The 23,864-nt window shown below is 34.1% G+C and overlaps 2 protein-coding genes across 5 annotated transcripts; one reads left to right on the forward strand and one right to left on the reverse strand.

Annotated features, from left to right (window-relative positions):
• The first annotated feature begins 1,798 nt into the window (after nucleotides 1-1,798).
• Nucleotides 1,799-5,139, forward strand: LOC115714105 (ras-related protein RABH1e). Its single transcript, XM_030642650.2, has 6 exons — nucleotides 1,799-2,208; nucleotides 2,854-2,924; nucleotides 3,864-3,952; nucleotides 4,247-4,358; nucleotides 4,507-4,597; nucleotides 4,739-5,139. The coding sequence occupies exons 1-6, from the start codon at nucleotides 2,092-2,094 to the stop codon at nucleotides 4,880-4,882; spliced, it is 624 nt and encodes a 207-aa protein (XP_030498510.1). The 5' UTR covers nucleotides 1,799-2,091; the 3' UTR covers nucleotides 4,883-5,139.
• A 172-nt stretch (nucleotides 5,140-5,311) lies between these two features.
• Nucleotides 5,312-8,631, reverse strand: LOC115714104 (uncharacterized). Of its 4 annotated transcripts, none has more exons than XM_061114280.1 (6): nucleotides 8,247-8,631; nucleotides 7,040-7,204; nucleotides 6,567-6,851; nucleotides 6,384-6,471; nucleotides 5,928-6,027; nucleotides 5,312-5,708 (listed from the first exon to the last, which is right to left on the reverse strand). In XM_061114280.1, exons 1-6 carry the CDS (start codon nucleotides 8,268-8,270, stop codon nucleotides 5,630-5,632), a joined length of 741 nt encoding a protein of 246 aa, XP_060970263.1. In that variant the 5' UTR covers nucleotides 8,271-8,631; the 3' UTR covers nucleotides 5,312-5,629. The 4 variants fall into 4 exon arrangements, with proteins under 4 accessions (XP_060970263.1, XP_030498508.2, XP_030498509.2 ...); XM_030642648.2 differs by having other exon boundaries at nucleotides 5,928-6,036; XM_030642649.2 differs by having other exon boundaries at nucleotides 7,040-7,210; nucleotides 8,247-8,621.
• Between the last annotated feature and the right edge of the window lie 15,233 nt (nucleotides 8,632-23,864).

Consider the following 23,864-nt stretch of genomic DNA (forward strand, 5'->3'; position numbering starts at 1 on the left):
TTTATCGAAAAATGTACTAAATAACAGCAACAATCTACAGATCAAGCATCAAAATAACATTCTAAACTAAATATAACAACAACAAACAAGATTGTTCAAACAAAAAAAAAATTACCCATGAGTTAGTGTATGATGCTCGTCCAAAAATGAGAGAAATTATGTGGTGAGCCTTGTGCAGTGTGGTGCTAGTGTAGTGAGGATGAGAATAGAGGAGCAAAATTTGACCTTCCCTTTGTGTAGCTTCGGGCAGGTTAGAGAAAAGAAGAGAGAGGGAAAGAGAGAAGAAGTGATAGGGGGGTGAAAGAAAAAACAGAGGGTATTTTGGGCATAATAGAAAAATTGTCATATATTTTAAATATGGGGTATTATGAGTTTTGAGGATAAATTTTAATTAAATGCAAGCATACAAATTCAAATTTCCCTTTAAGTAAAACTAAGCCTTATTTGATTTTCCATTGTTCAATGAGAAATAGAAGGCATGTATATATAGTACGTAGTATTGTACCACATTTTTTGTTTTCACTTTAAAGGCACCACCATAAAATAACTCAGATCTAATTCTTTCACTCTCCAATGACAATATAATTGCAAATAATAAGTAACTTCTATTTTTGGTGATGTCTCAAACACGTTTCATACACCAAGTCTTTAACTTTTTTTTCTCTTAAAAAAGAAAAAAGAAAAAAAAAACTATTAAAACAAGCCTTAACAATTACTCAAGCCTGTATAACAATATATATGCTAGTCAACTTAATCAAATTACCATACAACATACTAAAACAATTTGTTAGCTAGTATTTTTATTTTTTATTTTAGTTTATTTATTTATTTAATCTCAATCTTTTTTAAAAACGAAAAAGGTGTTCGGAAGAGTTCTCAGAAAACATCATCGAAATCGGCCCAGGTTAACAAAATATTAACTTGGGCGCTGGGCCAGCCCCAGGTGTCAACTTGAGCTCTGAGCCTTCTTTCTGACACTCGGGAAGTGTTGTTTCTTCCCTGAAAGGGACTATTTCTCTGTTTTTGATGAATACGAAGAAGATGCAAAAGTCGGATCATTTCTGATACTTGGAAGGCGCCCAGATTAATAGATTGTCAACCTGGGCGCTAGGGTGCTCGAGGTCCCGAGTGCTCAATAATGAACTTGCTCCAATGCTAATTATAATGCCTCAAATATGTCAGTGGTATGTCTAGTTGATGTCTCAATGCAAGTTTTGACCCATTTGCACTAAGACATTTCCGAAAACTAAAACCTTAGTTGGAAATGTCAACTTGGGCGTAAAACCCTAGGTGCACAGGTTGGCTTCAGGTTGCAGGTTCATGTAATTTTAGCTCTTGGGGCTTGGATTAGGTTGGTCCATGTCTTCATGGTACAAAGTACTAAAAGATAGTGAGTTGGATTCAAGTTATTGAAATCTGAACTTCCACCCCGAAGCTTCTGAAGTCAACCTGGGCGTAGGGTTAGGGTCTCCTCCCAAATCGACTGCTATGATCACTCGGGTCTACTCAACTGTATGACGTCATCCTTCTTTTTCACATGCGTATAAAATAAAAAAATCACGCGTGCAACAGAGTCTTTGAACACTGTTTTTAACGTGTTAAATTTTTCTAAATTTCTTAAAATTTTGTAGGATGTCTTAAATAACTATAACGTACACGATTTTGAGAAAATTTAGACTAAAAAATTTTCATAGATACCGATCAGTACACCTATTTTAAGGGTGTGTATTATAGAATTTTCTTGAAAAAATATAATATAAAATACAACATTATAGCAAATGGACCATTTATTCACTATTAAAGGGCAAATTGGGTATGAAATAAAATTCATAGATGATGACTTTTGCCGTCTTCGTCGTGGTTGGCGGTTTCTTCTCCCCTATGCTAATTAATACATTACATCCTCATATATAAATTACGCTAAACTCAAAAATAAATAAATAATATATGCAATTATATAGTGATCCTTTTTCCCCTTTGAACACAGAATTTTTCTGAGATTCAGATCCAAACCCGCTTTGTGTTCTTAATTTCCGCCATTGTTGCCAATTTGAAATTAGCTTAAAAGAAAAATCAAAGAACCTGACGAAAATGGCAACGGTGTCTCCTTTGGCCAAATACAAGCTCGTCTTTCTCGGTGATCAATCCGTAGGCAAGACCAGCATCATTACACGCTTCATGTACGACAAATTCGATACCACCTATCAGGTATATCTCCTTCTTTCCTTCCTTTTCATTGCAATTCTATTCGATTCGAAATTTCTATTTATTTTCGTTGCTTTACGTTGTGTTCTTGATATTTTCCCTTAACACTATGTATAGATAATACAATAATCTTATACGTGATCTTGATCTTTTATGGTTTCAGTTTTGTTTTTCATTCCAGACTATATAAAATTTATAAATTTATATATGAATATATACTTCACCTAAAAATGTGAACTACAATTGTTTTTGAAGAAATATATTATGAGATTGTGAAATGAAATAATTTGTTACACGTTTCTATGTTGATCTTACTACAAAGAAAGTCAGAATTGGTGATAAACGGTTATGAGCTGAATTAATTTAAGAATTGTTTTGGTAAATGAAATGTATTATTAATCATTATTCTCCATATAGTCTTTAAAGTAGCAAAGATCATGTTTAATCTTTTTGAATTACCTGATTGCGAAAAACTTTATAGCAAATTATGCAACATTATACTACTCTTTCATTTTGTCCTCCTTGTATACTGAAATTGCTAACTTAATAATGTGTTGCAATTGAAGCTTTATTTAAATTAAGATAAATGTTTCGGGTATGCAAATATTAAAGCTTAATTGATCTTATGATCAATAATGTTGTATACAGGCCACAATAGGCATCGACTTTTTATCCAAAACAATGTATCTTGAAGATCGGACAGTTCGTTTGCAGCTTTGGTAAGATCTTGCTAATGCTGTAGTCACTTTGAATAAGATTGCATAACTTCATGTGATTTAATGCAGCCTGATTGTATGAAATGATTTTGCATTCAAACTTTATTTATATTATATATTTATAAAATTTATTATTGGCAAATGATTGCTAGTTTAGTCTTTTGTTTTATTTTTCTCTCCTTTCTTCTAATTCAATCCTGAATTATCTTATGATAGAAAGTTTTTCTGTTCTGGTTTATTTGATCAATATAGAAATCTTGATTCTCGATTTTAGATCAAACGGTTTAAGCCTGCTCGTCAGTGTGGGCTATTATTATTAGAAGGCTAATTAGTAATTTTTCCTTCTGAATTTTGACATTTATTAAATCGTGTCCCCTGAACTTTTTTTGCCGTTAAAAATTCCCCTGAACTATTGAGATTGTTAAATTTAAGGACTTTTGTCTAATTTTAGTAAAAAAATTTTAACATGGATGAAAGTTCAAGGGGCATGATTTAGTACATATCAAAGTTTGAGGTACATGATTTGGTAGATATATCAAAGTCTTAGGAGCATGGTTTAGTACATAAACAATCACTGAAACGGTAAAATTGAATGAAATTAGACAAAAGTTCTTAAATTTAACAATCTCAATAGTACGGGGGAATTTTTAACGGCCAAAAAAATTCAGGGGGCACGATTTACTACATGTTAAAGTTAGGAGAAAAAATTACTAATTAGCCTTATTAGAAATAGTATGACATTCTCTGTTTTTGGATTTGAGTATATCCTTTTAGATAATTCATACATTTATGATTTATCTCATGTGGCACATACCCTGTATACATTTCAAATTACAAAACGATATAATATAATAATTAGCCTGTTATTTATGCATAATGTGTTATGTATAACATTTTTACCATTATTTTGGCATTTAAAAACTTTTTTTTATGACTAAGCAGGGATACTGCAGGACAAGAAAGGTTCAGGAGTTTAATTCCAAGCTACATCAGGGATTCATCTGTAGCAGTAATAGTTTATGACGTCGCAAGTAAGTAGAACATACGACATCAAGCCAAATATATCTATAGACAGTTCACAGTAGCAATTTTTTTCTTTATTAAATTCGAGATTTCGATTAATTAGTAGTAGAAGAAAAAAAAAAAAGAAAATTGGTTGCTGGGTCTTCCTCTATTTTCAACTTTTCATAATAGAAAGTAGAAACGACAGCAATGTCTGAGCCTAGGTTGGTGTTTTGCATTGGGTTGTGTGGAATTTCGTATTCATGTGAGTGTTTTCGTTTGCTTCCTCACTCACAAATCACAATGATATGGGCATGGTGCAGATAGACAATCATTTCTTAACACAAGCAAATGGATTGAGGAAGTACGTACAGAGCGGGGTACTGATGTCATTATCGTTCTTGTCGGAAACAAAACTGATCTCGTTGATAAAAGGTGAGCCAAGTATATGGTCCACTCACTCACCACAAAACTAGAAACATAATGTTTTTGTTGCTTTATTACTTTAATCATTTCTGCTTCATTCTCTTGTCATTATTATTCTATTGCCCATAACATAATACATCATTATTTATACAAACAGGCAAGTTTCTATAGAGGAAGGAGACGCCAAGTCCCGTGAGTTTGGAGTTATGTTCATAGAGACTAGTGCAAAAGCAGGATTTAATATCAAGGTATAGAAACAATTTTTGGTAGAAGTCTAATCATTGATTATTAGATTTGACTCATGTTAAGGTTGTGATTCGTTTGACATGCTCTGAGGGCTGAGCCATCTGATTCAAGCATTTCTTTTTTTTGTCGAATTGCCTTTGCAGCCTCTTTTCCGTAAAATCGCGGCTGCCTTGCCTGGGATGGAGACGCTTTCTTCCACAAAACAGGAAGATATGGTCGACGTAAACCTTAAGCCGACAGTTAACTCATCACAGATGGAACAGCAAGGAGGAGGTTGCTCATGCTAGCCTCTTCATTCTCTCTTCCGAAGAAGAATACTATGAAAATTGGTTCAACATATCTCTCAGCTGGATATAAACTTTTTTCTTTTTGTTTCTAAGTAATTCGTTTTCTCAGCGCATAAAACACATCACTCAAGTTCTAACAAAATCAGAGTTACAATTTTTGATGTATTTATTTTGTTTTAGATGCATTGTCTTGGAACTTTAACCTTTTTCACTTTAGTTATATTTTACAATATAAATTTATTCATTACATATCAAAAGATATGTAAGACTTAGATGCCCACAAACACTGTTAAGCTCGAAGAATCAGGGAACAAAAGGAAAAGTTACTTGCAATCCGTGATGCTTTATGGTTTTTATCTAATATAAAAGTTTAGGATTAGAAATAAATTTTAATGGTTTCAGACTGCTCAGATGGATCTGCTAAACATGTGAACAAAAGCACCAATTTACATAGAAAGCCTAACCAAGAATTATGAATATTTACATCATAAAAAGAAGGTTCGTTCAACATTAATTTCTAGAAGAGAGCTCAAAAAAGCATGCATATGAGGAAGACAAATAAAAATTCATTAAACCTAAATATTATAATAAAAGCCATCATCACTCTGCAACTCTAGACACTATACCAATATCAATATATACAATCTGAAGGGATCTTTTTTAACTCTAGTTATCAGGAGACAACTCAGAAAAATAAAAAAACAAAGGTGATGCGTGTGAAACAAGTAGCCGAGAGAGACACGATCTTCAGACATGAACAATGCTATCAGCACTCTGCCTGACTTTGAGCGTGAGAAATATCAAAATTAATGTGCCCAAAATTGACCTGGAAAAGAAAGAGCGGTTGTTGAATTACTAATAGAGACAAATCAAAATTACCCAAAACAAGGCTAGGGAAAAATAAAAGCTGAAGACAACAATCTCGGTTGTTGCTTAAAGATTTTAGACCTTTACTGAAAAGATGTACTGCATATTTATGGGTGCACAGAATTCTTTGGAAGTAAACTTGTGTTGTATCACATTTACAAAACCATTTAGAACTTACAAGATTGAGAACAGAAGAACCACTTTTCTTGAATCGAACGAGGCAGCTCGTTTGTACCTTCTCCATTGGTTATTTGGTGTTTCATGAACCCTCTCAACCCCTGTTTTATCTATTGAGAATGTGATAATGAGATCCCACTTTAAGACAGTTTTTTTAGACAAGGGGAAAGTACAAGTGATAAGCTAAATATAATCATTTTTCTAGTGAAGAAAGCAATTTGAAATTAAGTAAATTATATCCACGCCTTGTATACTTGAAATGGTAAAAGTGTGCAAGTATTCAGACCAGCATGCCTGTCTAACTATGGCAGCCTTGAACTGTCTTTAGATGACTTTTTTAAGAATAAGGGAAGATTTTACATAAGAAGAGCACTTGTGAAGAAAATTATCAAAGTATGGTTACTAGACAAACTTTTGAGCGAGTATTGCTACGAATTGTATAAAAATGTTTATGTACCTCTGGAAGTTCCGTAATTCATGAGAAGTTGGATCAGTTTTGCACCAACAGTTACACTTGCTTGTCTCCACAAAACCCTCTGCAAGTACTATAAGCAACAGAAACATTAGAGACGCAGAAAAAATATGTTTCCTTAATTAACTTAATGCTATACTACATGAAGATGAAGAAGTGAAAACTTACTAGCAAAACACTCTCGCTTTTCAAACTTTCCACAGCTTTCTCATTAGATTCAGGCACTTTCAAGGACATCTTTTCAACATCTATGTCAACAACACAAGAAGAAAAGGTCTGTGTACTGTTCATTTTTAAATCAGTGCTGTTCTGAGAGTTCAGTTTTGCTTCCATGTAGACCTGATCGTTCTTAGGATTAGTAACTTCTAGAAATCTTAAGAAAGCCAAATGAGAAGAACAATGTAGATCATTGCTCTCTTGGGGCAAGACAGAAATGCTAAAGAGATCTTGGACCTGCAGGAATGAAGAGAGAAAGAGAAGAAAAACAAAAATTAAGTTCAGAACCTTGGGACATCAAGCCATGTACGATTAGCAATGAAATGGTGCATTATAGCAAGCATGTCTTACAAAGAGGTATCAACAAAGAAAACCAACAACAGCCACTTAAAGATGTACCATAGGCAATAAAACAAGACACTTACATGTGAGCCATCCGAGGGGAGTTTTAAACTTCCTGCACACGAAGCCTCTTCAACAAGAAGGGGGAAATTACCTGAATCAAAACCTGACTTCAGCATTTGGAAACCTGAATAGCTGACAGGTAGGTTACAGCTTCCATCCACAGTTCCCTCAACCAATGGATTTGCCTGCAACTTTTGCAAAACATTTTAGCACATACAAGCCTCTCTCACTCTTACGTGGGGAAACTCTATACCAGAACAAAAAAACTAACTACAAAATGAAGTTACTTGACGAAATATGTGATTTGCATCCCAAGAATCATGTCTCACAAACTTGGTATCTGACAATTATGCAGAAATGCTTACACTTACTCACCATTACAAGATTCAACAAGCTGGTCTCAAGTTAAAGTAAAAGGAATATATATCTGTCACTTTTAAATGCTTACTTTTTCTGTCCTGCTCTTAGTTCTAGAATCCTGAGCTTTTTTATCACACAGTAACTGGACTATAACTAATTTATTCCTTTTTAAGATGGATGGGGAAGGGGAAGAGGGTTTATGGAGTTGAACATTTAAGAATCTCTACATGTTAATAGACATTCAAGCAAACCATTAATGTTAGAAGGCCATATTTATTGATCCACTCCTATTAAACATCACTTAAGCAAGCTAGTACTTACAGCTTACACTCTTAATTGCTAAGATGTGCAATAATCTGAGTACTTAACTCTATGAAATTGTTACTGCCATGAGACTGAACCATAAAATCATGCAAGACAAACACGACAAACATGCACAAAAAAAATTAAGAAAGAAAAATACTATAAATCCCCAGTTATTATACAAGACTGAATAGCATGCAAATCTAGAAGTTTTTGGTAGGTGTCTAGAAAGAAAGAAAAAAAAAGATTTTAAAATATATTCTTCCCATTGTTCAACCTAGAAATTAACGACAATTGGATCAAAACTCGAAAGAGCCAGAAGATTTTGTACTTTCTTTAATATTCACCCCTTATATTATCCGCGACAAGGTCAATGAAGTTCATAAATTGGATTCAAAATTTTCTCTTCTTGCTACAAAGCAAATGGGTTTTCAACATAAAAGTTAAACCTTCAAATGCAAATGAAATCAGAACAACAAATCTTCAGAAAATCTGTCAAATACATACAAAATAGCTCAATTGAGAACTAAAATGAGCCAAAAGCACAGAACACAGAGTTGGTACCTCCTCGGAGGGCTTAGCAGCCATCGCAGGCAGTTGCAGAGAATCTGTGAAATGCAGTTTCTTTCTTCACTGATTCAGCTGAGCCTAGAGAGAGAGAAGTAATCTCAGAAGAAGAAGTGTGGATGTGAACGTTGCATCGAAGAAGAAGCTTATTTATTTTATATTTTTAGTTTTTATTTTATTAATTTTATATAATTGGCGCGATTCGCCAGAAAAGGCTCCTGACTACGACATCGACTCCCAACGACCGTTTCTTCACACTGTTCGATCCATCATTTGACCAAAATACCCTTTCCTTTATTTAATGTGCATTATTTTATTTTCTTTGTCATATTTTCACTTATATATTCTTTCTATTATTTTTTTTGCCCCTTCCCAATAACCCTCATCCCTTTTTCTTCCTTTAAATGATGCTTCTTTTTTTTTTTTACTTTACTCTTTAGAGTCTTTTTTCAATTTATTAAATGGTTTTTTCATTTTTCATCTCCAAATTGATGCAAATACTATTCATGTTTAGTTATAAATTACTAGGTTGCTAGTACATTGTCATCAATTTTATTTCACATCTTTTCTCAATAACTCCCCATCCCCCACCTTTGTTTTTTGAGCTTATTGTACTATTTACTAGTGGGGTTGCCCCATTATTTTTGGACCATATCTCTCCAACCCTTATTTTCTTTAATCTTTTTTACACTCAATTATGTTACTCAAATTACAATAACACTCTTTTTTACCTTGGTTGGTACTTCATTCATTCATCTCTAACTTGGGTTCATTTAACTCAACCACAATATTGTATCCTATGTTAAATTATTAACTTGTCTTAATAAGTGTCGGCTCAAGAGGTGGGCATCTACCCTTAGGTTACGCCCCTTAAGGACAAAATCTTTTATTATAAAATCTTTGATAATCGATTCAATTATATTTGCACCTAATTCCTAGATAGTTTAGCCAATTTAGGGATTAATGTTTTTGCATTAGAAAGTTAATTCTGTTTTTGACCTAACCCCTAGATGTATATGAGAAATTAATTAGGTTTTTAAGAATGAGTTACACAAAGCACCTATGACTTCTTAAAGTGTATTGATTAAACTGTTAAAGTAATATAAAAGTTGTATTATTTTTATTTGTAGTTTTTCAAAAGAAAAAGCATAAACTTAAATATAATATTAATAGGCGTTGGGAAGGGCAAAATAGGAAAAGAGAAAGATAGAAAATAAGAAAGGTACGTGATGATAGATTAAGAGGATGCATGTGAGTTCGAAAAAGGCCAAAAGAAAAGATAGGCACGGGAGAGAGAGAAGAAGAAGAAGAAGAAGAAGTAGTCCCTCACGGGTGGTTTTACTATTTCTCACGGGCATTCTCCACCCACCTTCCGTACGTACTCACTCCTGTCCCCTTCCTTCTAACTTATGGGCCGCCCCATCTCTACATGGGCCGGGCTGCTCTTTTCGGAAACTACTATTTTTTTTTTTTTGAGAATTTACAAAAATGTAAGAAAAATTAACATAGCTTAGAAAAAGTAATGCATAATTCTAGAGAAATTTACAAAAATATTGAAATTTGGATTAATTTTTTCAAAAAATACTATCACATTGAATTTTTTTAAAAAAATACTATCTTTTTATAAAACACCAGTAAAACAAAAGCAGATTAACTCAAAACAACAGTAGAACAACTAAAAAACACCAGTAGAATAACAATGAAAACTTAACACAGTATAATGCAATATGAAACTTATAAAAAAATATAATAAAAAAGTAAAAAAATACCGCTTGATAGTATTTTTGTAAAAAATTGGCAAAAGTTAGTATACTATATAAATTTCTCTAATTCTATATATATCTTTATATATTAAAAGTGACTATCTAACGGCATTTGTTAGTTTAACGCTGTTTAAATTTTTTATTCTGTTAAATTTAACAGAGATTAAACCCTCCCGTTAACTTTAAAATAGTAAATATAAATTAAACTCTTAAGCCGACTGTCAACCCTTGTCAACCCCCGACTCCTGTGATATCAATCACCTATTGGTGCTATACGATTGAAAGATGGTGCCATACGATTGAATTTCCAATTTTAAAATTCAACAAATAAGCGAGAGAATAGAAGATTTTTAAGTCGGTACACTGATTCAATGGAACATTCAATTTTTTAATCAGAATTGATATAAAATTGTTGTTGATTGATAAGCTCCGGAATTGTCGATTGAGGCAAACAACGATTAGGTCGATACGATTTTACATACCCACAACACCGTTCATTCCTATTATCTTCCTATCTGCATCTTTTAGTCTTTGTTGGCACCCTACAAAAAAAGTATTGGTAGAAAAGATAGCAGATTACAAATCCTGATCGAGCATTGTGTCGCATTCGATCATCCTCCAAAAACTCACCATCTCCGCCATGGACTGTCCCCTTCCAAATGTCTAACCTTAACTTGTTAAGGTCAGACGAGATCAAGATCATCATCTTCATAATCATCATAGCCAGAGCTTTTTTTGAATAAGAAAAAATGTTGAAGCTTCCCGGTGGAGGTCGCTATGGATTGTCCCCTTCCAAACTCACCATTTTGTTTGCTTTATTATCTGTGTAATTTTCAAAATGTGTTCTTATATTTCAGGTATGATGTTATGGAAGTATCATCACTAATTTTGTTGCAGTGATTTTTTAATTCAGAAAAAACTAAAAGACGAACTGAAACTTCAGTGTTTAAATCGAAAACATTCTCTCTCTCTCATATTGACGGCAAAACATTTGATACCATTTTTAGATAATTGAAATCATAAACTAGCTCCGCATCATTACAAATATATGGGAAAAAATCCATAAAAATATAAAAATATAAAAAAAAATACCATAAAAATTTTAATAAAGAAAAATTGCCATATTTTTGTAAGACAATTTTTTTTCTTTCATATTTCATGTAATTTTCTCTTATTATTACAATACTATCATCTTTTCTTTCTTTTGTAATTTTTTTTATGTGTATGTTGTTATACCCGAAATTTAATTATACACCAGAAGGTGACATGTAACAGAAGGAATTTCAATCAACTCAATGAATATAATAATGACATTATATCATTAAATGCAATTTAAATAACTCATTTTAATTAAATATATGTTTGATAGAAATATTCAAACTCGCTGATTGTTTTAATCTTATGCGAGACAAGAATAATAACTATTAAATTAAGGATTGACAAAACATATGTCAGCCTTGGGATAAACTTAGTAAAATATATGAGAATAGATACTCTCATGCATGAGCAGAATAAAAGTGGCAACAACCGCCTTGCATTATTCATAATGTGGAGATCATCTCGCATCATTAATATAAATAGAGGGGTTCAGCGAGATAGAGTGCATCTAACACATAGCATTTTTTCCTATTAAGATAGATAAGAAGGAGAGCTCGTGTTTGACGAGATGCAACCTTCCTAGTCAGCATAACCGTCTAAAGGATAAAGATAAGGAGCGGTTAGGTAGTTATTAGATATTATCCCATGTGTGAATAAATAAAACGTGAGGAATGTCCATGTTTCATTAGCATTTATAGATGAATCAGTCCCAAATAAAATAAAGGAGTTCAACCTCTAGCTCCTCCAAACTTCTAAGGCAAAACCTAACCTAAAATTTATTGATTTTTCTACGGTTTTTGTTAGTTTTCAGTGGTTGTTTGTAGTTGAACATGTTGACAAATGTTCATTGGTAAGGTTTGGCTCAGGATTGGATGAGTTATGTGATTTCCAAACTCGGACAGGGAGATTTAAGACCATCCGATTTAGGCAGTTTTAGGATAGCCATTTAATTTTATTTTTGTTGATAATTTGATTGAGATTCCTTCATGAAAAAATTTCATTATGATGTTTTTAGGTACCCCAAAAAATTTGGTAAGATTTGGCTTAGAATTGAATGAGATATGCAAGTTTTAAAATTGGGTAGTGGAGTTCAGATTGTCTGATTTAGGTAGAATTTGGGGGTCCATTTTTAAAGCGGACTATCTATTTTGAGACTTTTCCAGGACCCCAATTGAATGTTTTCTCAATACTTAGGGTATTGCCATGATATTTATCGACAGGAAAACTTTTAGTTTTGAATTTAAGTCTCCAAAAGTGTTAGGGCAACACTTATTGGTTTTTCTAGAATTGTGACTTAGGGCCTTCGATTACCAGTAACTATTTCCACTCAGGTTGACCGATACACCTGAAATAAAAATTGAGGTAAGACTAGTATAACACACATACATATGTACATATTTATGTTTATGTTTGCCAGATGTATGACATATCCGTTAGAACGATAGTTGGTATATATATGATTGCATCTTGATATCATGAATATATATGTTTGGCAATTCAAAAAGTATGAACCAATGATACCAACACTTGTACGCCAGAGTACTGAGTGCATGTGGTATTATGGTTGATTATACTTTTGAAAGCATGAACTAATGCTACCAACACTATGTTGGGAATATTTTACCAGGATCTAGATTTACTAACAAGTATGTTGATTAACATCCTAAATATGAATTCTCTAAAACAATGAAAATAAACACATAACGGTTTAATAAAACCTTACATTGGTTGCAGCGGAATATAATGACTTTCATTCCGTTCAAGATCTCTAGCCCTTGATTCCTTTATGTAGCAGAGCATTATCAAGATTTGAACCTGGATCTCTTTCTCTCCTTCGGGTTTGGTTAGCACCGTCTTACTCACTATGATTGAGTACTTGACTTGATATGTGTGGGCACGTCACTCTTTCACTCAAGGTTTAGAAAGTGAAGAACAATGAAGGAGGTGAAATCTCTATAGAAGGAACTCTCTCATCTAGATTGGTTGAATAGTCAAGTTTGACATTAGTTTGACAAAGTGTCAAGTGGATGAGATGAGAGCATCATGTTCCTTTTATAGTGTTTCAACTAGGGCTTAGGGTTGAATTATATGGATTAAAAAAGAATAAAATATTGGGCAAAAATTACTTATGGCCGTACACAATAGTGGACCCATCTCTAGTTAGATTTTTGCCACTTTATTTCAATCACTTATTCTTCTTTTCAATAATATCATATTTTCCAATTCAATCATATAAATGCCAAAACTATTATTTAATAATTATAATTAATTACTAAATAAAATTGTCATTTATGTAATTTATTAATTAGACCACACAAAGTCTCTTTATTAACAAATTGACACCAAAACCTCTTTTCTTCACAATTAAGCCCTTGCTTAGTGAAAATTCATAAATAAGACATAGTCTAATTTTAGAATTATAATTGATTAATTAAAATTAATTAACTGAGTCTGCAAGCAGTATTATCTCAACTAGTGAGGGGACCATGGGCCTATATAACCGAGCTTTCAATAAGTAGATTTAGAATTTGTTGGGATTATTTTACCAGGATCTAGATTTACTAACAAGTATGTTGAATTAACATCCTAAATATGAATTCTCTAAAACAATGAAATAAACACATAAGGATTTAAGAAAACCTTATGTTGATTGCAGCGGAATATAATGACTCCTTCCGTTCAAGATCTCTAGCCCTTGATTCCTTTCTGTAGCAGAGCATTATCAAGATCTGAACTTGGATCTCTTTCTCTCCTTCGGGTTTGGTTACCGCCTTCTTACTCACTATGATTGAGTACTTGACTTGCTATGTGTGGGCACGTTACTCATTCACTCAAGGTTTCGAATATGGTGAAGAACAATGAAGGAGGCTGAAATCACTAAGGAAGGAACTCTCTCATCAACTAGTTGTCTCACATAGAAAACTAGGTTTGATTTTGGTTGAAGGCATCAAGTGGATGAGTGAGAGTATCATGTTCCTTTTATAGTGTTTCAACTAGGGCTTAGGGTTGAATTATATGGATTAAAAAACAATAAAATATTGGGCAAAATTCAACTATGGCCGTACACTTTAAATGGGCCATTCTCTGGTTACAATTTTGCCACTTTATTTCAACCACTTATTCTTCTTTTCAATAATACCATATTTTCCAATTCAATCCTATAAATGCCAAACCTATTTATTTAATAATTATAATTAATTACTAAATAAAATTGTCATTTATGTAATTTATTAATTAGACCATACAAGGTCTCTTAATTAATACATTGACCCCAAAATCTTTTTTTTTTTCACAATTAAGCCATTGCTTAGTGAAAATTCATATATAAGACATAGTCTAATTTTAGAATTATAACCTCTTTTCTTCACAATTAAGCCCTTGCTTAGTGAAAATTCATAAATAAGACACAGTCGAATTTTAAAATTATAATTGATTAATTAAAATCAATTAAGTGAGTCTGCAAGCAGTATTATCTCAACTAGTGAGGGGACCATGGGCCTATATAACCGAACTTTCAATAAGTAGATCTAGAATTCACCAAGTAAATTCTCAACTTATTAATTTTGCCTTGCTCTACTATAGATTTGGAATTGAATACACTCCCAGTTATATATAACGCTCTATATGTACCACGATATAGATACATTATAATTATTCATTGTTACAATCCTAATAGTCAAGGATCCTCTATAAATGATCTACACTTAATAGGGATAAATTTACCGTTATACCCTTCAATGTATTTTATCCTTAAAACACTTAGCAACCTATAAATGATACTTCAGTAAACTAATATAATTACTGAAATGAGGCCTCAATCATTTATCTCTATTCAGCCAAGCTCAAACGAAATCATCGTTTCACTTCTAAAAAACTTATAGAAGCTATAGATTCCATATTTATGTTTAGCGTTCCATCTCAATTGCACTACCATGTTCCTAAGATGTAAGTATCCACCAGAACCAAAAGTTAATTTCCATGAACAAGTCAAAGAACATAAATAATACAACTAAGTTGAACCTAATCATATCAAGATTAAGACCCATAAACCTAAGATCAACCATTGATATTGACTTAGAAAGATATAACGGTAAGTTTATGATATCTTATCTAAGATCAATATCGGTCTCTTCCAATGTATACTCCATACATCTGATATTGGTAAACTTTGCCAATGCCTTGGAAAGGACATAACACTTATCCAAGGTGTAAGTATACCTTATCGCCTATTATCATGCCAGTCTAAATCCAGTGAACTGACAAATCATGGGAATTAAACTTTTGAACATATAATCATGATTATATTCCACTAATAGAATTTATACATTAAACAATCATGAAATAAATCATGTGAACAATGCAACATAAAATGTAGTTTCTGATCTTTATTAATTAGTAAATCTGATTATATTGAAATGAGTTTTATTTAGGGCACAAAACTGTTACGAAAATTGTGAAACAATACGCAAGTGCACGCAATCAAGCAGTAAACTCACGCAAGTGAGATCAAACCACAGGGAATTGGATTAATTACTACTGAATTATACTTATGATTCTATTCGGCAAATCAATACTTTTTACGATTTGAAAAGAATAAAAGTAATTCAAGAAACTTAAATAAAACAAGTGAATATTAATCAAGATGAGACGATAGGGAGGAGAATCCTGTTGTTTGTTTACCCAATTGTTAATGCCTAATTGTTATCCTTTTCTCGAAGTGAAAGACAGATTATAAATCAACCTAACTCTTTTCAGATCTTTTAGGTTCTAAATCACATGTTCTCTAATTAATCTCTTAATTAAACTAACATGAAATCAACATTAAGCAAATAATCTAATTGTCACATAAGTCATGCAAATACTTTCGTTTCACATAGAACCTCGATTATCCAATTTTAGCATTCTCAATTCTCACTTTTCAGATTTTAAATTGAGATCATGGAACATGTAGAAGGTGATCAAGCTTACACATCGAATTAAACACAAATATAGATAATTTCACAATCAAGATGGAGGAATGGCAATTATTCATTAACTAGGCAAAAACTTTAAACAACATTCATCATCCTCCCTAAATGGTAATTTAGCTCATATTCAAATCCATAACCATTCCTAAAACAGAATTCAACATAAAGAAATTAAAAAGGAAGAGAGAGAGAAACTGTTGGTGGAATGACTCTGGATCTTCACTTTGCTCCTCTAGCCGCTCTCCACTGCGTTTTAAGTCTCAAAATTGCCTCCCCTAATTTTCAATCCCAGTCTTCTTTTTATTTCTCATTTTTAGGGTTTAAAGGACGAAAAATACCCCTGCTTGTACGGGCTCTTGCCGCGGCCATGGCATCCTCCGCTGCGGCGACTGGAGCCCCCAAAAACGACCTCTCTATTTTCGAGTTATGGCCGCGGCCATGGTGATCTCACCGCGGCCAAAAGTGCACCGAGCATCAATTTGGCGTTTTTCTTGGCTCCACTTGTCTTTTATTGCACTTTTGTATCCTGGGGCCTCCTTAACTCCGAGAAACCTGAAAACATAGAAAACAAGCGTAATTCTGTCCTAAAACATCGAAAAGCGAACATAAAAGTGATCCAGAATATAGGCTAGAAATAGCCTAACAAATTCCCCCAAACTGAATCTTTACTCACCCTCGAGTAAAGCTAAAACTAAAATAGAAATAAAAAAATGCATTAGATAACTAAACCTTCCAATGATTGAACTACCACTACCACCTGCACAACTTCAAGCAAATCAATAACCAGAATTTCAACTCAATAACTCTAAGAATTAACTTGGATGCACAATTCAGAAGTAAGCAATTCATATAGACACAAAACACCTCTTTTGACACCCATATCACAACCATTCTACACTCTCTGACATTCCGCTAACCCATGTTCAATAAGCTTGAATGACATACCTTTCTCCACTAATGTTAACAATTTTGAATCAAAAGGTCTTTTTCGATTACAATATCATGGCTTAGGTAAAACAGGTAGATGAGAAGTCATTTAGGCTACATTATACCATAAGCAAAATTATACAGAACAAGCACCCACAATTATCGATTCTTTCATCCCAAAGAAACTAGTAAGAGATTATATTTTCCTCTTTTATGTGCCCACCTCATTGTTCACATTTGTTATCTCAAGAAGAATTTATCACATTTATTTGTGTTTTTTTTTCTTCTTCTTTCTTTTTTTTTTATAGTAAAGGCACTCCACATAATAATTTTTTTTCAATCTCTTACTTTCATTTCCCACTTACAACACTTCATTCCCCCCAAACTTGATTAAAAGCTTATGGCATAATAAGGTACATTGAGAATGACATTAGTTAAAGATAACAAATTAAGCTTAGTTAAGTGGTGAGAATTTTGAAATAGGTTAAGGCTCAACTTTGGGTAAACTAAGGACAAAACTTTTCAGGTTAGCTCGAAAGGCTAAATCGATCCAAAGAAAATTTGCCTAAATCATTTTCCAAGAAAAAATCATCAAGGATTTTGCTTTAAGAGAGTATGTCACACAAGTTCTATTCCATGTCAAGCCAACATTCCACAATCCAAGTAGAATAAAAGTGATACACATCAAAAGTAAATGCTTTACATCTAAATGAACACCCTTTTTACACGACATCCAATTCAATTCAAAGAGTTCATGACTCAAGCACACGTTTAAAATTCCAATCCATTGCACAAGTAAACAACAGTAGTTCAATCAATATTCCAGCTCAGATATCAACCCATGACACTAAAAACAACAAGGACTAACTAAAAAAACGAAAAAACTGAAAAAATTAAATCTCTCCCCCCCCCCCCCCAAACTAAAGATACACATTGTCCCCAATGTGAGAAAATAAAATTGCGGTTGAGAGAGAATTACCTGAGCCCCATCAAAAGGGGTTTGGTGGAGGTCGCTGGTCATAAGGATTGAAGCGGGGCGGCATTGCCAAGTAGTTGGACTCTTCCACTCTGACATTCATTCTTGTGATCAGCGAAATCAATTGTTGCACCTGATTCTCATCAAAAACGCTCCTCTGCGCCATATAATTCTGAATGTGCATGTTTTGCTGAATAAGATAATTCAGTTGATCATGCATGTACTGCATGGCTGGGTCAAGAGGCCCATCAATACGTTGCGGTACATTTTCTTCACACTCTTCTTGTTCTTCCGCAGGAGGATCTCTTTGAGCTGGCGGTTGACCATAGGGATGCGGTGGTTTAAATCTAAACACCGTGGCCATGGTAATACTGCGTTGTGGTGCAGCCTTCGTATCATAGGAGTATTGTGGTACTCCATGCGCCTCACATAAAGTGGTGATAATGTCAGCAAGCCCGACTCCACCCCCACAAGATCCCTCAACCATAATATCAAAACTCGTTCTAATTATATCCCCCACATTTAGGTTGAAGCCCTTCACGATGGCATAGACGAATCTCAGCCTGTCTATCTGACCATCAGAATAGTGTTTATTGGGTACCAACCTAACACTTACGAAATATAGCCATGCTTTGGCCACCGGGTTTAATTCACACCTAAACAACTGGTAAGGTTCTCCATCGTATTCATGAAACTTGAGGCCTAGATAACCTAAAGTTTCAGCTATTTCATCATAATTCAACCTCTTTTCTCGGATAAGCTGTTTCAGTGGTTGTTCTTCCATAGTGAAGGTTGGTAAGTCATAAACGGCATGGATAGCTGCTGTGGAAACCGGCACTTTAACCCCACATAACTTTCACTTTTTCATCCTCTCTTTCTGGCCAATTGGCAAAGAATTCTAAAGCTAGAGTTTGGTTATTTCGTTCAGTAATATCCACAAATTTTGTCCAACCCCTATTGATTATTTGCTCTCTAATAGGCTCAAATACAGAAGGATTGCCTCTAAGTTGTCTAAGGTCACCAATGTCCATGCCCCTATCTTCTATGAATGGTCTATCCTTGAGTTGTAGAAAGCGCTCTTGTGCCTCGGCACTCACAAATCTAGCCCTATCAACATTTGAACGGCCCGATGACCTAGGTGGGTTAGATGAAGAAGCTCCCCCTCTTTCATTCACTCTTGCTCTTTTAGGACCCATTGTCGCTCCAAATTTCTAACACTCAAGAATTCAAGAAAATTTTGACAGCACATCCCCTTAAAATTCCACTTTTCGGGTGAAAACCCAATCACAAATATCACAAATTAATTCACAAACAACTCTCCACAATGATGCATTAAACGATATCCATAAAATCACACTAATTTCACAAGATTCTCCCAAAATAAAAAATTATCTATTAACAATTGCATAGATAACTTTAAGAAATTGTTACCTCAATGAAAATCTCCTTTACTCTACCTCCATTGAAGAAAACTTTGAAGTTCTTGAGGTAGATGATGATGAATAGTGAGATTTTTGAATTTAGGTGAAGTTTAGGGATTTGGATATGGTTTTTGAGAGGATAAGAGTGTTTGATGAGAGAAAAAAAAGTGTTTTAGAGTGATTGGGGATGAATGATTATGAAAAAATTGGAAGAAAAAGGGTTTTGATGAGATGAGAATGAAGAAATTTGGTTATGGGGAGTGAGTTTTCGGAGGAGGTGGTTTAGGGTTGAGAAAGGGGTTTTGATTTTGAAAAAATTGTTTCCCCCTTTTAAAGATTGTCAAGGCATTCTCACTGCGGCCACAAGTGGTCTCGCAGTGACGAGATGAGGGTAAAAAACACTGTCTCTGGAATCGACTTATGGTCGCGGCGATGGTAGTGCTCGCCACGGCGAGATAGCCTTTAAAAACCCCTCTCTGTAGTCGACTTTATGGCCGCGACCATGGTTGTGCTCGCCGCGGCCACTGGGCAATGCCCAGAAAAATAATTTTTTTTTTTAACATTACAAAAATAAAAGAAAACCAATGTTCAGTTTACAAGTTTAATAAACATAAACCAAAAAGAAGAAACAAAAATAGTAATAACAACTAAAAAAAAATAAGAGAGTTCAACTAAAACACCATAAAAATTTGGGTTGCCTCCCAATAGCGCTGTCTTTTTTGTCATATAGCCGGACGTTGACTGAGTTCTTCAAAGAGGCGCCAGAATCATGGCGGACTTGGCTTGATCAAAATGACCTCCCAAGTAAAGCTTTAACCGCTGCCCATTGACTTTAAAAGTCTCGGGGTTTTTGCCTTTCAGTTCTATAGCTCCATAAGGAAACGCCTTGACCACTGTAAATGGTCCTGACCACCTTGACTTTAACTTACTAGGAAACAATTTCAACCTTGAATTGAAAAGAACTTGCTGCCCAGGTTGAAACTCCTTTTTGACTAAGCTTCGGTCATGCTACTTCTTCGTTCTTTCCTTGTAGATCTTCGCATTCTCGTAAGCCTCATTTCTAAACTCCTCGAACTCATTCAATTGCACCAGTCTTTTCTCTCCTGCAGCTTTCAAGTCCATGTTGAGGGTCTTCATAGCCCAAAAGGCCTTATGTTCTAATTCCACTGGCAGATGACAAGCTTTTCCAAACACTAACTGATATGGTGGCATCCCGATCGGTGTTTTAAACACTGTTCTATACGCCCATAGTGCATCATCTAACTTTTGTGACCAGTCTTTTCTTGATCTATGCACTGTTTTCTCCAAAATCATCTTTATCTCCCGATTAGAAATTTCAGCTTGGCCATTACTTTGTGGATGGTATGGTAGAGCAGTTCTATGGCGGATGCCATATCTCGAGAGGAGTGCTTCAAACTGTTTGTTGCAGAAGTGACGTCCTTCATCGCTTATGATTGCTCGGGGAGTACCGAACCGAGTGAATATATTCTTTTGAAGGAAGAGAAGAACTATTTTACCGTCATTGACTGGTGTTGTTGCAGCTTCAACCCATTTCGAAACATAGTCCACAGCTAATAAGATGTACAGATTGCTAAAAGAAGAAGGAAAAGGACCCATAAAATCTATCCCCCACACATCAAACAATTCCACTTCCAAAATTCATGTTAAGGGCATTTCGTTTCTCCTTGAGATATTTCTTGTTCGCTGACAACGATCACATGCCTTTACAAAACTACTAGCATCCTTGAAAAGCGTAGGCCAAAAGAATCCGCTTTGCAACACCTTAGCAGCAGTTCTTGTGCCACTGAAATGTTCTCCACATGGTAAAGCATGGCAGTGATTGAGAATAAAGTGTTGGAAATATATTTTACCAGGAACTTAGATCTACTCACAAGTATGTTGATTTAACAACCTAAAATTGAACTTCTAAAACGATGAACTAAACACATAAAAGTTAAGAATAACTTACAGTGATGGCAGCGGAATTAAGTGTCTCCTTCCACTCAGATCTCTAACCCTTGATTCCTGTCTGTAGCAGAGTATAATCAAGATCTGAGCCCGAAAATTCTTCAGTTGGATGTGATCCTTCACAGTCTTCCAAACTATGATTGAGGCACTGAGTGATGTGTGTGGGCACTTCTCTCTCACTAGGATTTTCGAAATTCTCTCTTGTTTTCTCTCTTGATTTCGTGTATAGTGATTGCACACAAAGACCTTGCAAAAGCATACCAAGAGTAGAGAGAGGGGGCGGCTATAAATAGGAAAAGGGAAGAGCACAACTTTCCAAATAAACAGTTTCCTCTTTTACTGTGTAATTGATTAACTGTCTTATTTAGTGTGATCCACCACTTTCCTATTTAGGCAAGGCTTTGATTAGCAATTACATGACAATTTAAATTGAAAATAATAATTGGGAAACATGCAAAGGGTGGTCGGCCATGGTGTGTATGGGCCTCACCGGAATTTTACAGTTTCCTCAATTTTATTTCTATTTCTCCAAAAATGCCATTTTTCCAATTCTAATCTTTTAAATGCCAAAACTAATTATTTAATAACTAAAATAGATTATTAAATAATATTTCCATTTAAAATAATTATTAATTAGAAATGCAAAGTCTCTTAATTAATAATTAAACCTAAAAACCCTTTTATTTACAATTTCATCCTTAAACTGTGAGAATTCACAAATTAGACATAGTCTAAGTTTTAGAATTATAATTGATTAATCATAAATCAATTATAGAGTCTTACAAACAGTATAGTCTCAACTAGAATGGGGACCATGGATCTATATGCTGAGCTTCCAATAAGTTGAACCGATTTACCAAGTAAATCCCTAACTTATTAATTCCTTGTTGAATCCACTCTTAGAACTTGGAATTGCACTCTCAGACTTATATAGAGCATATCATATGTTTCACGATATCAATATGCTATCTCATTTAACCATTGTTATAATCTTAATGTGATTTAGAGATCCTCTATATAGATGATTTACATCGAGATGGGACCAATTTACCGTTTACACCCCTCAATGTATTTTGCCCCTTTGAACACTTAGTTACCTGTAAATGATGTTTTAGTGATCTAATATATAGTCACTGAAACAAGAGCTCATCCATTTACTTCTATTTAACTAAGCTCAAAGGGAATCATCACTTTACTTCTATACACCAGTAGAAGCTATAGATTTCCATATTTATGTTCAGCACTCCCACTCAGTTATGCTATCATGTTCCCAAAATATATGTATCACCCTGACCCAAAAGTAGGCTTAACTAATAAATCAAAGAACATGAATGGCACTCCTGAGATTGAGCCTAAGCATATCAGGATTTAGATTCTCTTAATCTAAGATCAACTTCTGACATTGACTTGGAAAGATACAACGGTAAGTTTACAATATCTTTGACCAAGTTCAATATCGGTCCAGTCCAATGTATACTCCATACATTCGAAACTAGTATACTTTGCCAATGTTCTAGAAAGAACATAACACTTACTCCAAGTGTAAGTATACTTCATCGCTGATTATCACATCAGTGTAAATCCAAAACACTGATGAACAGGGACCAAATCTTTTGAATCATATAATCACAATCACATTCCACTGTATTGACAATACTGTAATTGTGAATAACTATATGTTCTGGATTTAACTGATTTTGTGCATATATCAAGTATATATATTAAACCATAAACATGTAACATACATGTAATCATAAATCACTTCAAAATTCTAAATTGATAACTAATCAGATTGTAATGGGTTTTATTTAGGGCAAAAAACCCAACATAAAGTACATCTCCTCTTCAGGCACACATCTTCTAATTATTTGATCAGCACAGTGCTTGTAGAGAATTGGCTCTTCCCAATAGTAATGTTTTACCTCAGAAAAGAATTTATTTAATTGTTGACGAGATAGCTCAGGAGGAGTTATTATGGCAGCCAAGAAATTGACATAATCAGCATACGAAGGTACCATCAGGTTTTCCCTCACATTAAAGAGTTGTTCATCAGGAAATTGTTCATTTATTTGCATCTCTTTTGTATTTTGGCTCTCTTCTAATTCTAGTCTTAACAGATGATCTGCTACCAGATTTTCAGTTCCCTTCTTATTCTTTATCTCTATGTCAAACTCCTGGAGTAGAAGTACCCACCGAATCAATCTTAGCTTTGCATCTTTCTTGGTCATAAGGTATTTAATTGTTGAATGGCCAGTGTAGACTATCACCTTATTTCCAATTAGATAAGGGCAGAACTTATCACAAGCAAACACAATTGCCAGCATCTCTTTCTCCGTCGTGGCATAATTTAGTTGAGCATCATTCAGGGTTCTACTAGCATCGTAGATTGTATGAAACACCCTGTCAACCCTTTGACCCAAGACCGCTCCGATTGCGTAGTCACTTGCATCACACATCAACTCGAAGGGCATCTCCCAATTTGGTGAAGTGACTAT

Source organism: Cannabis sativa, chromosome 4, assembly GCF_029168945.1.
Source record: "Cannabis sativa cultivar Pink pepper isolate KNU-18-1 chromosome 4, ASM2916894v1, whole genome shotgun sequence".
NCBI lineage: Eukaryota > Viridiplantae > Streptophyta > Magnoliopsida > Rosales > Cannabaceae > Cannabis > Cannabis sativa.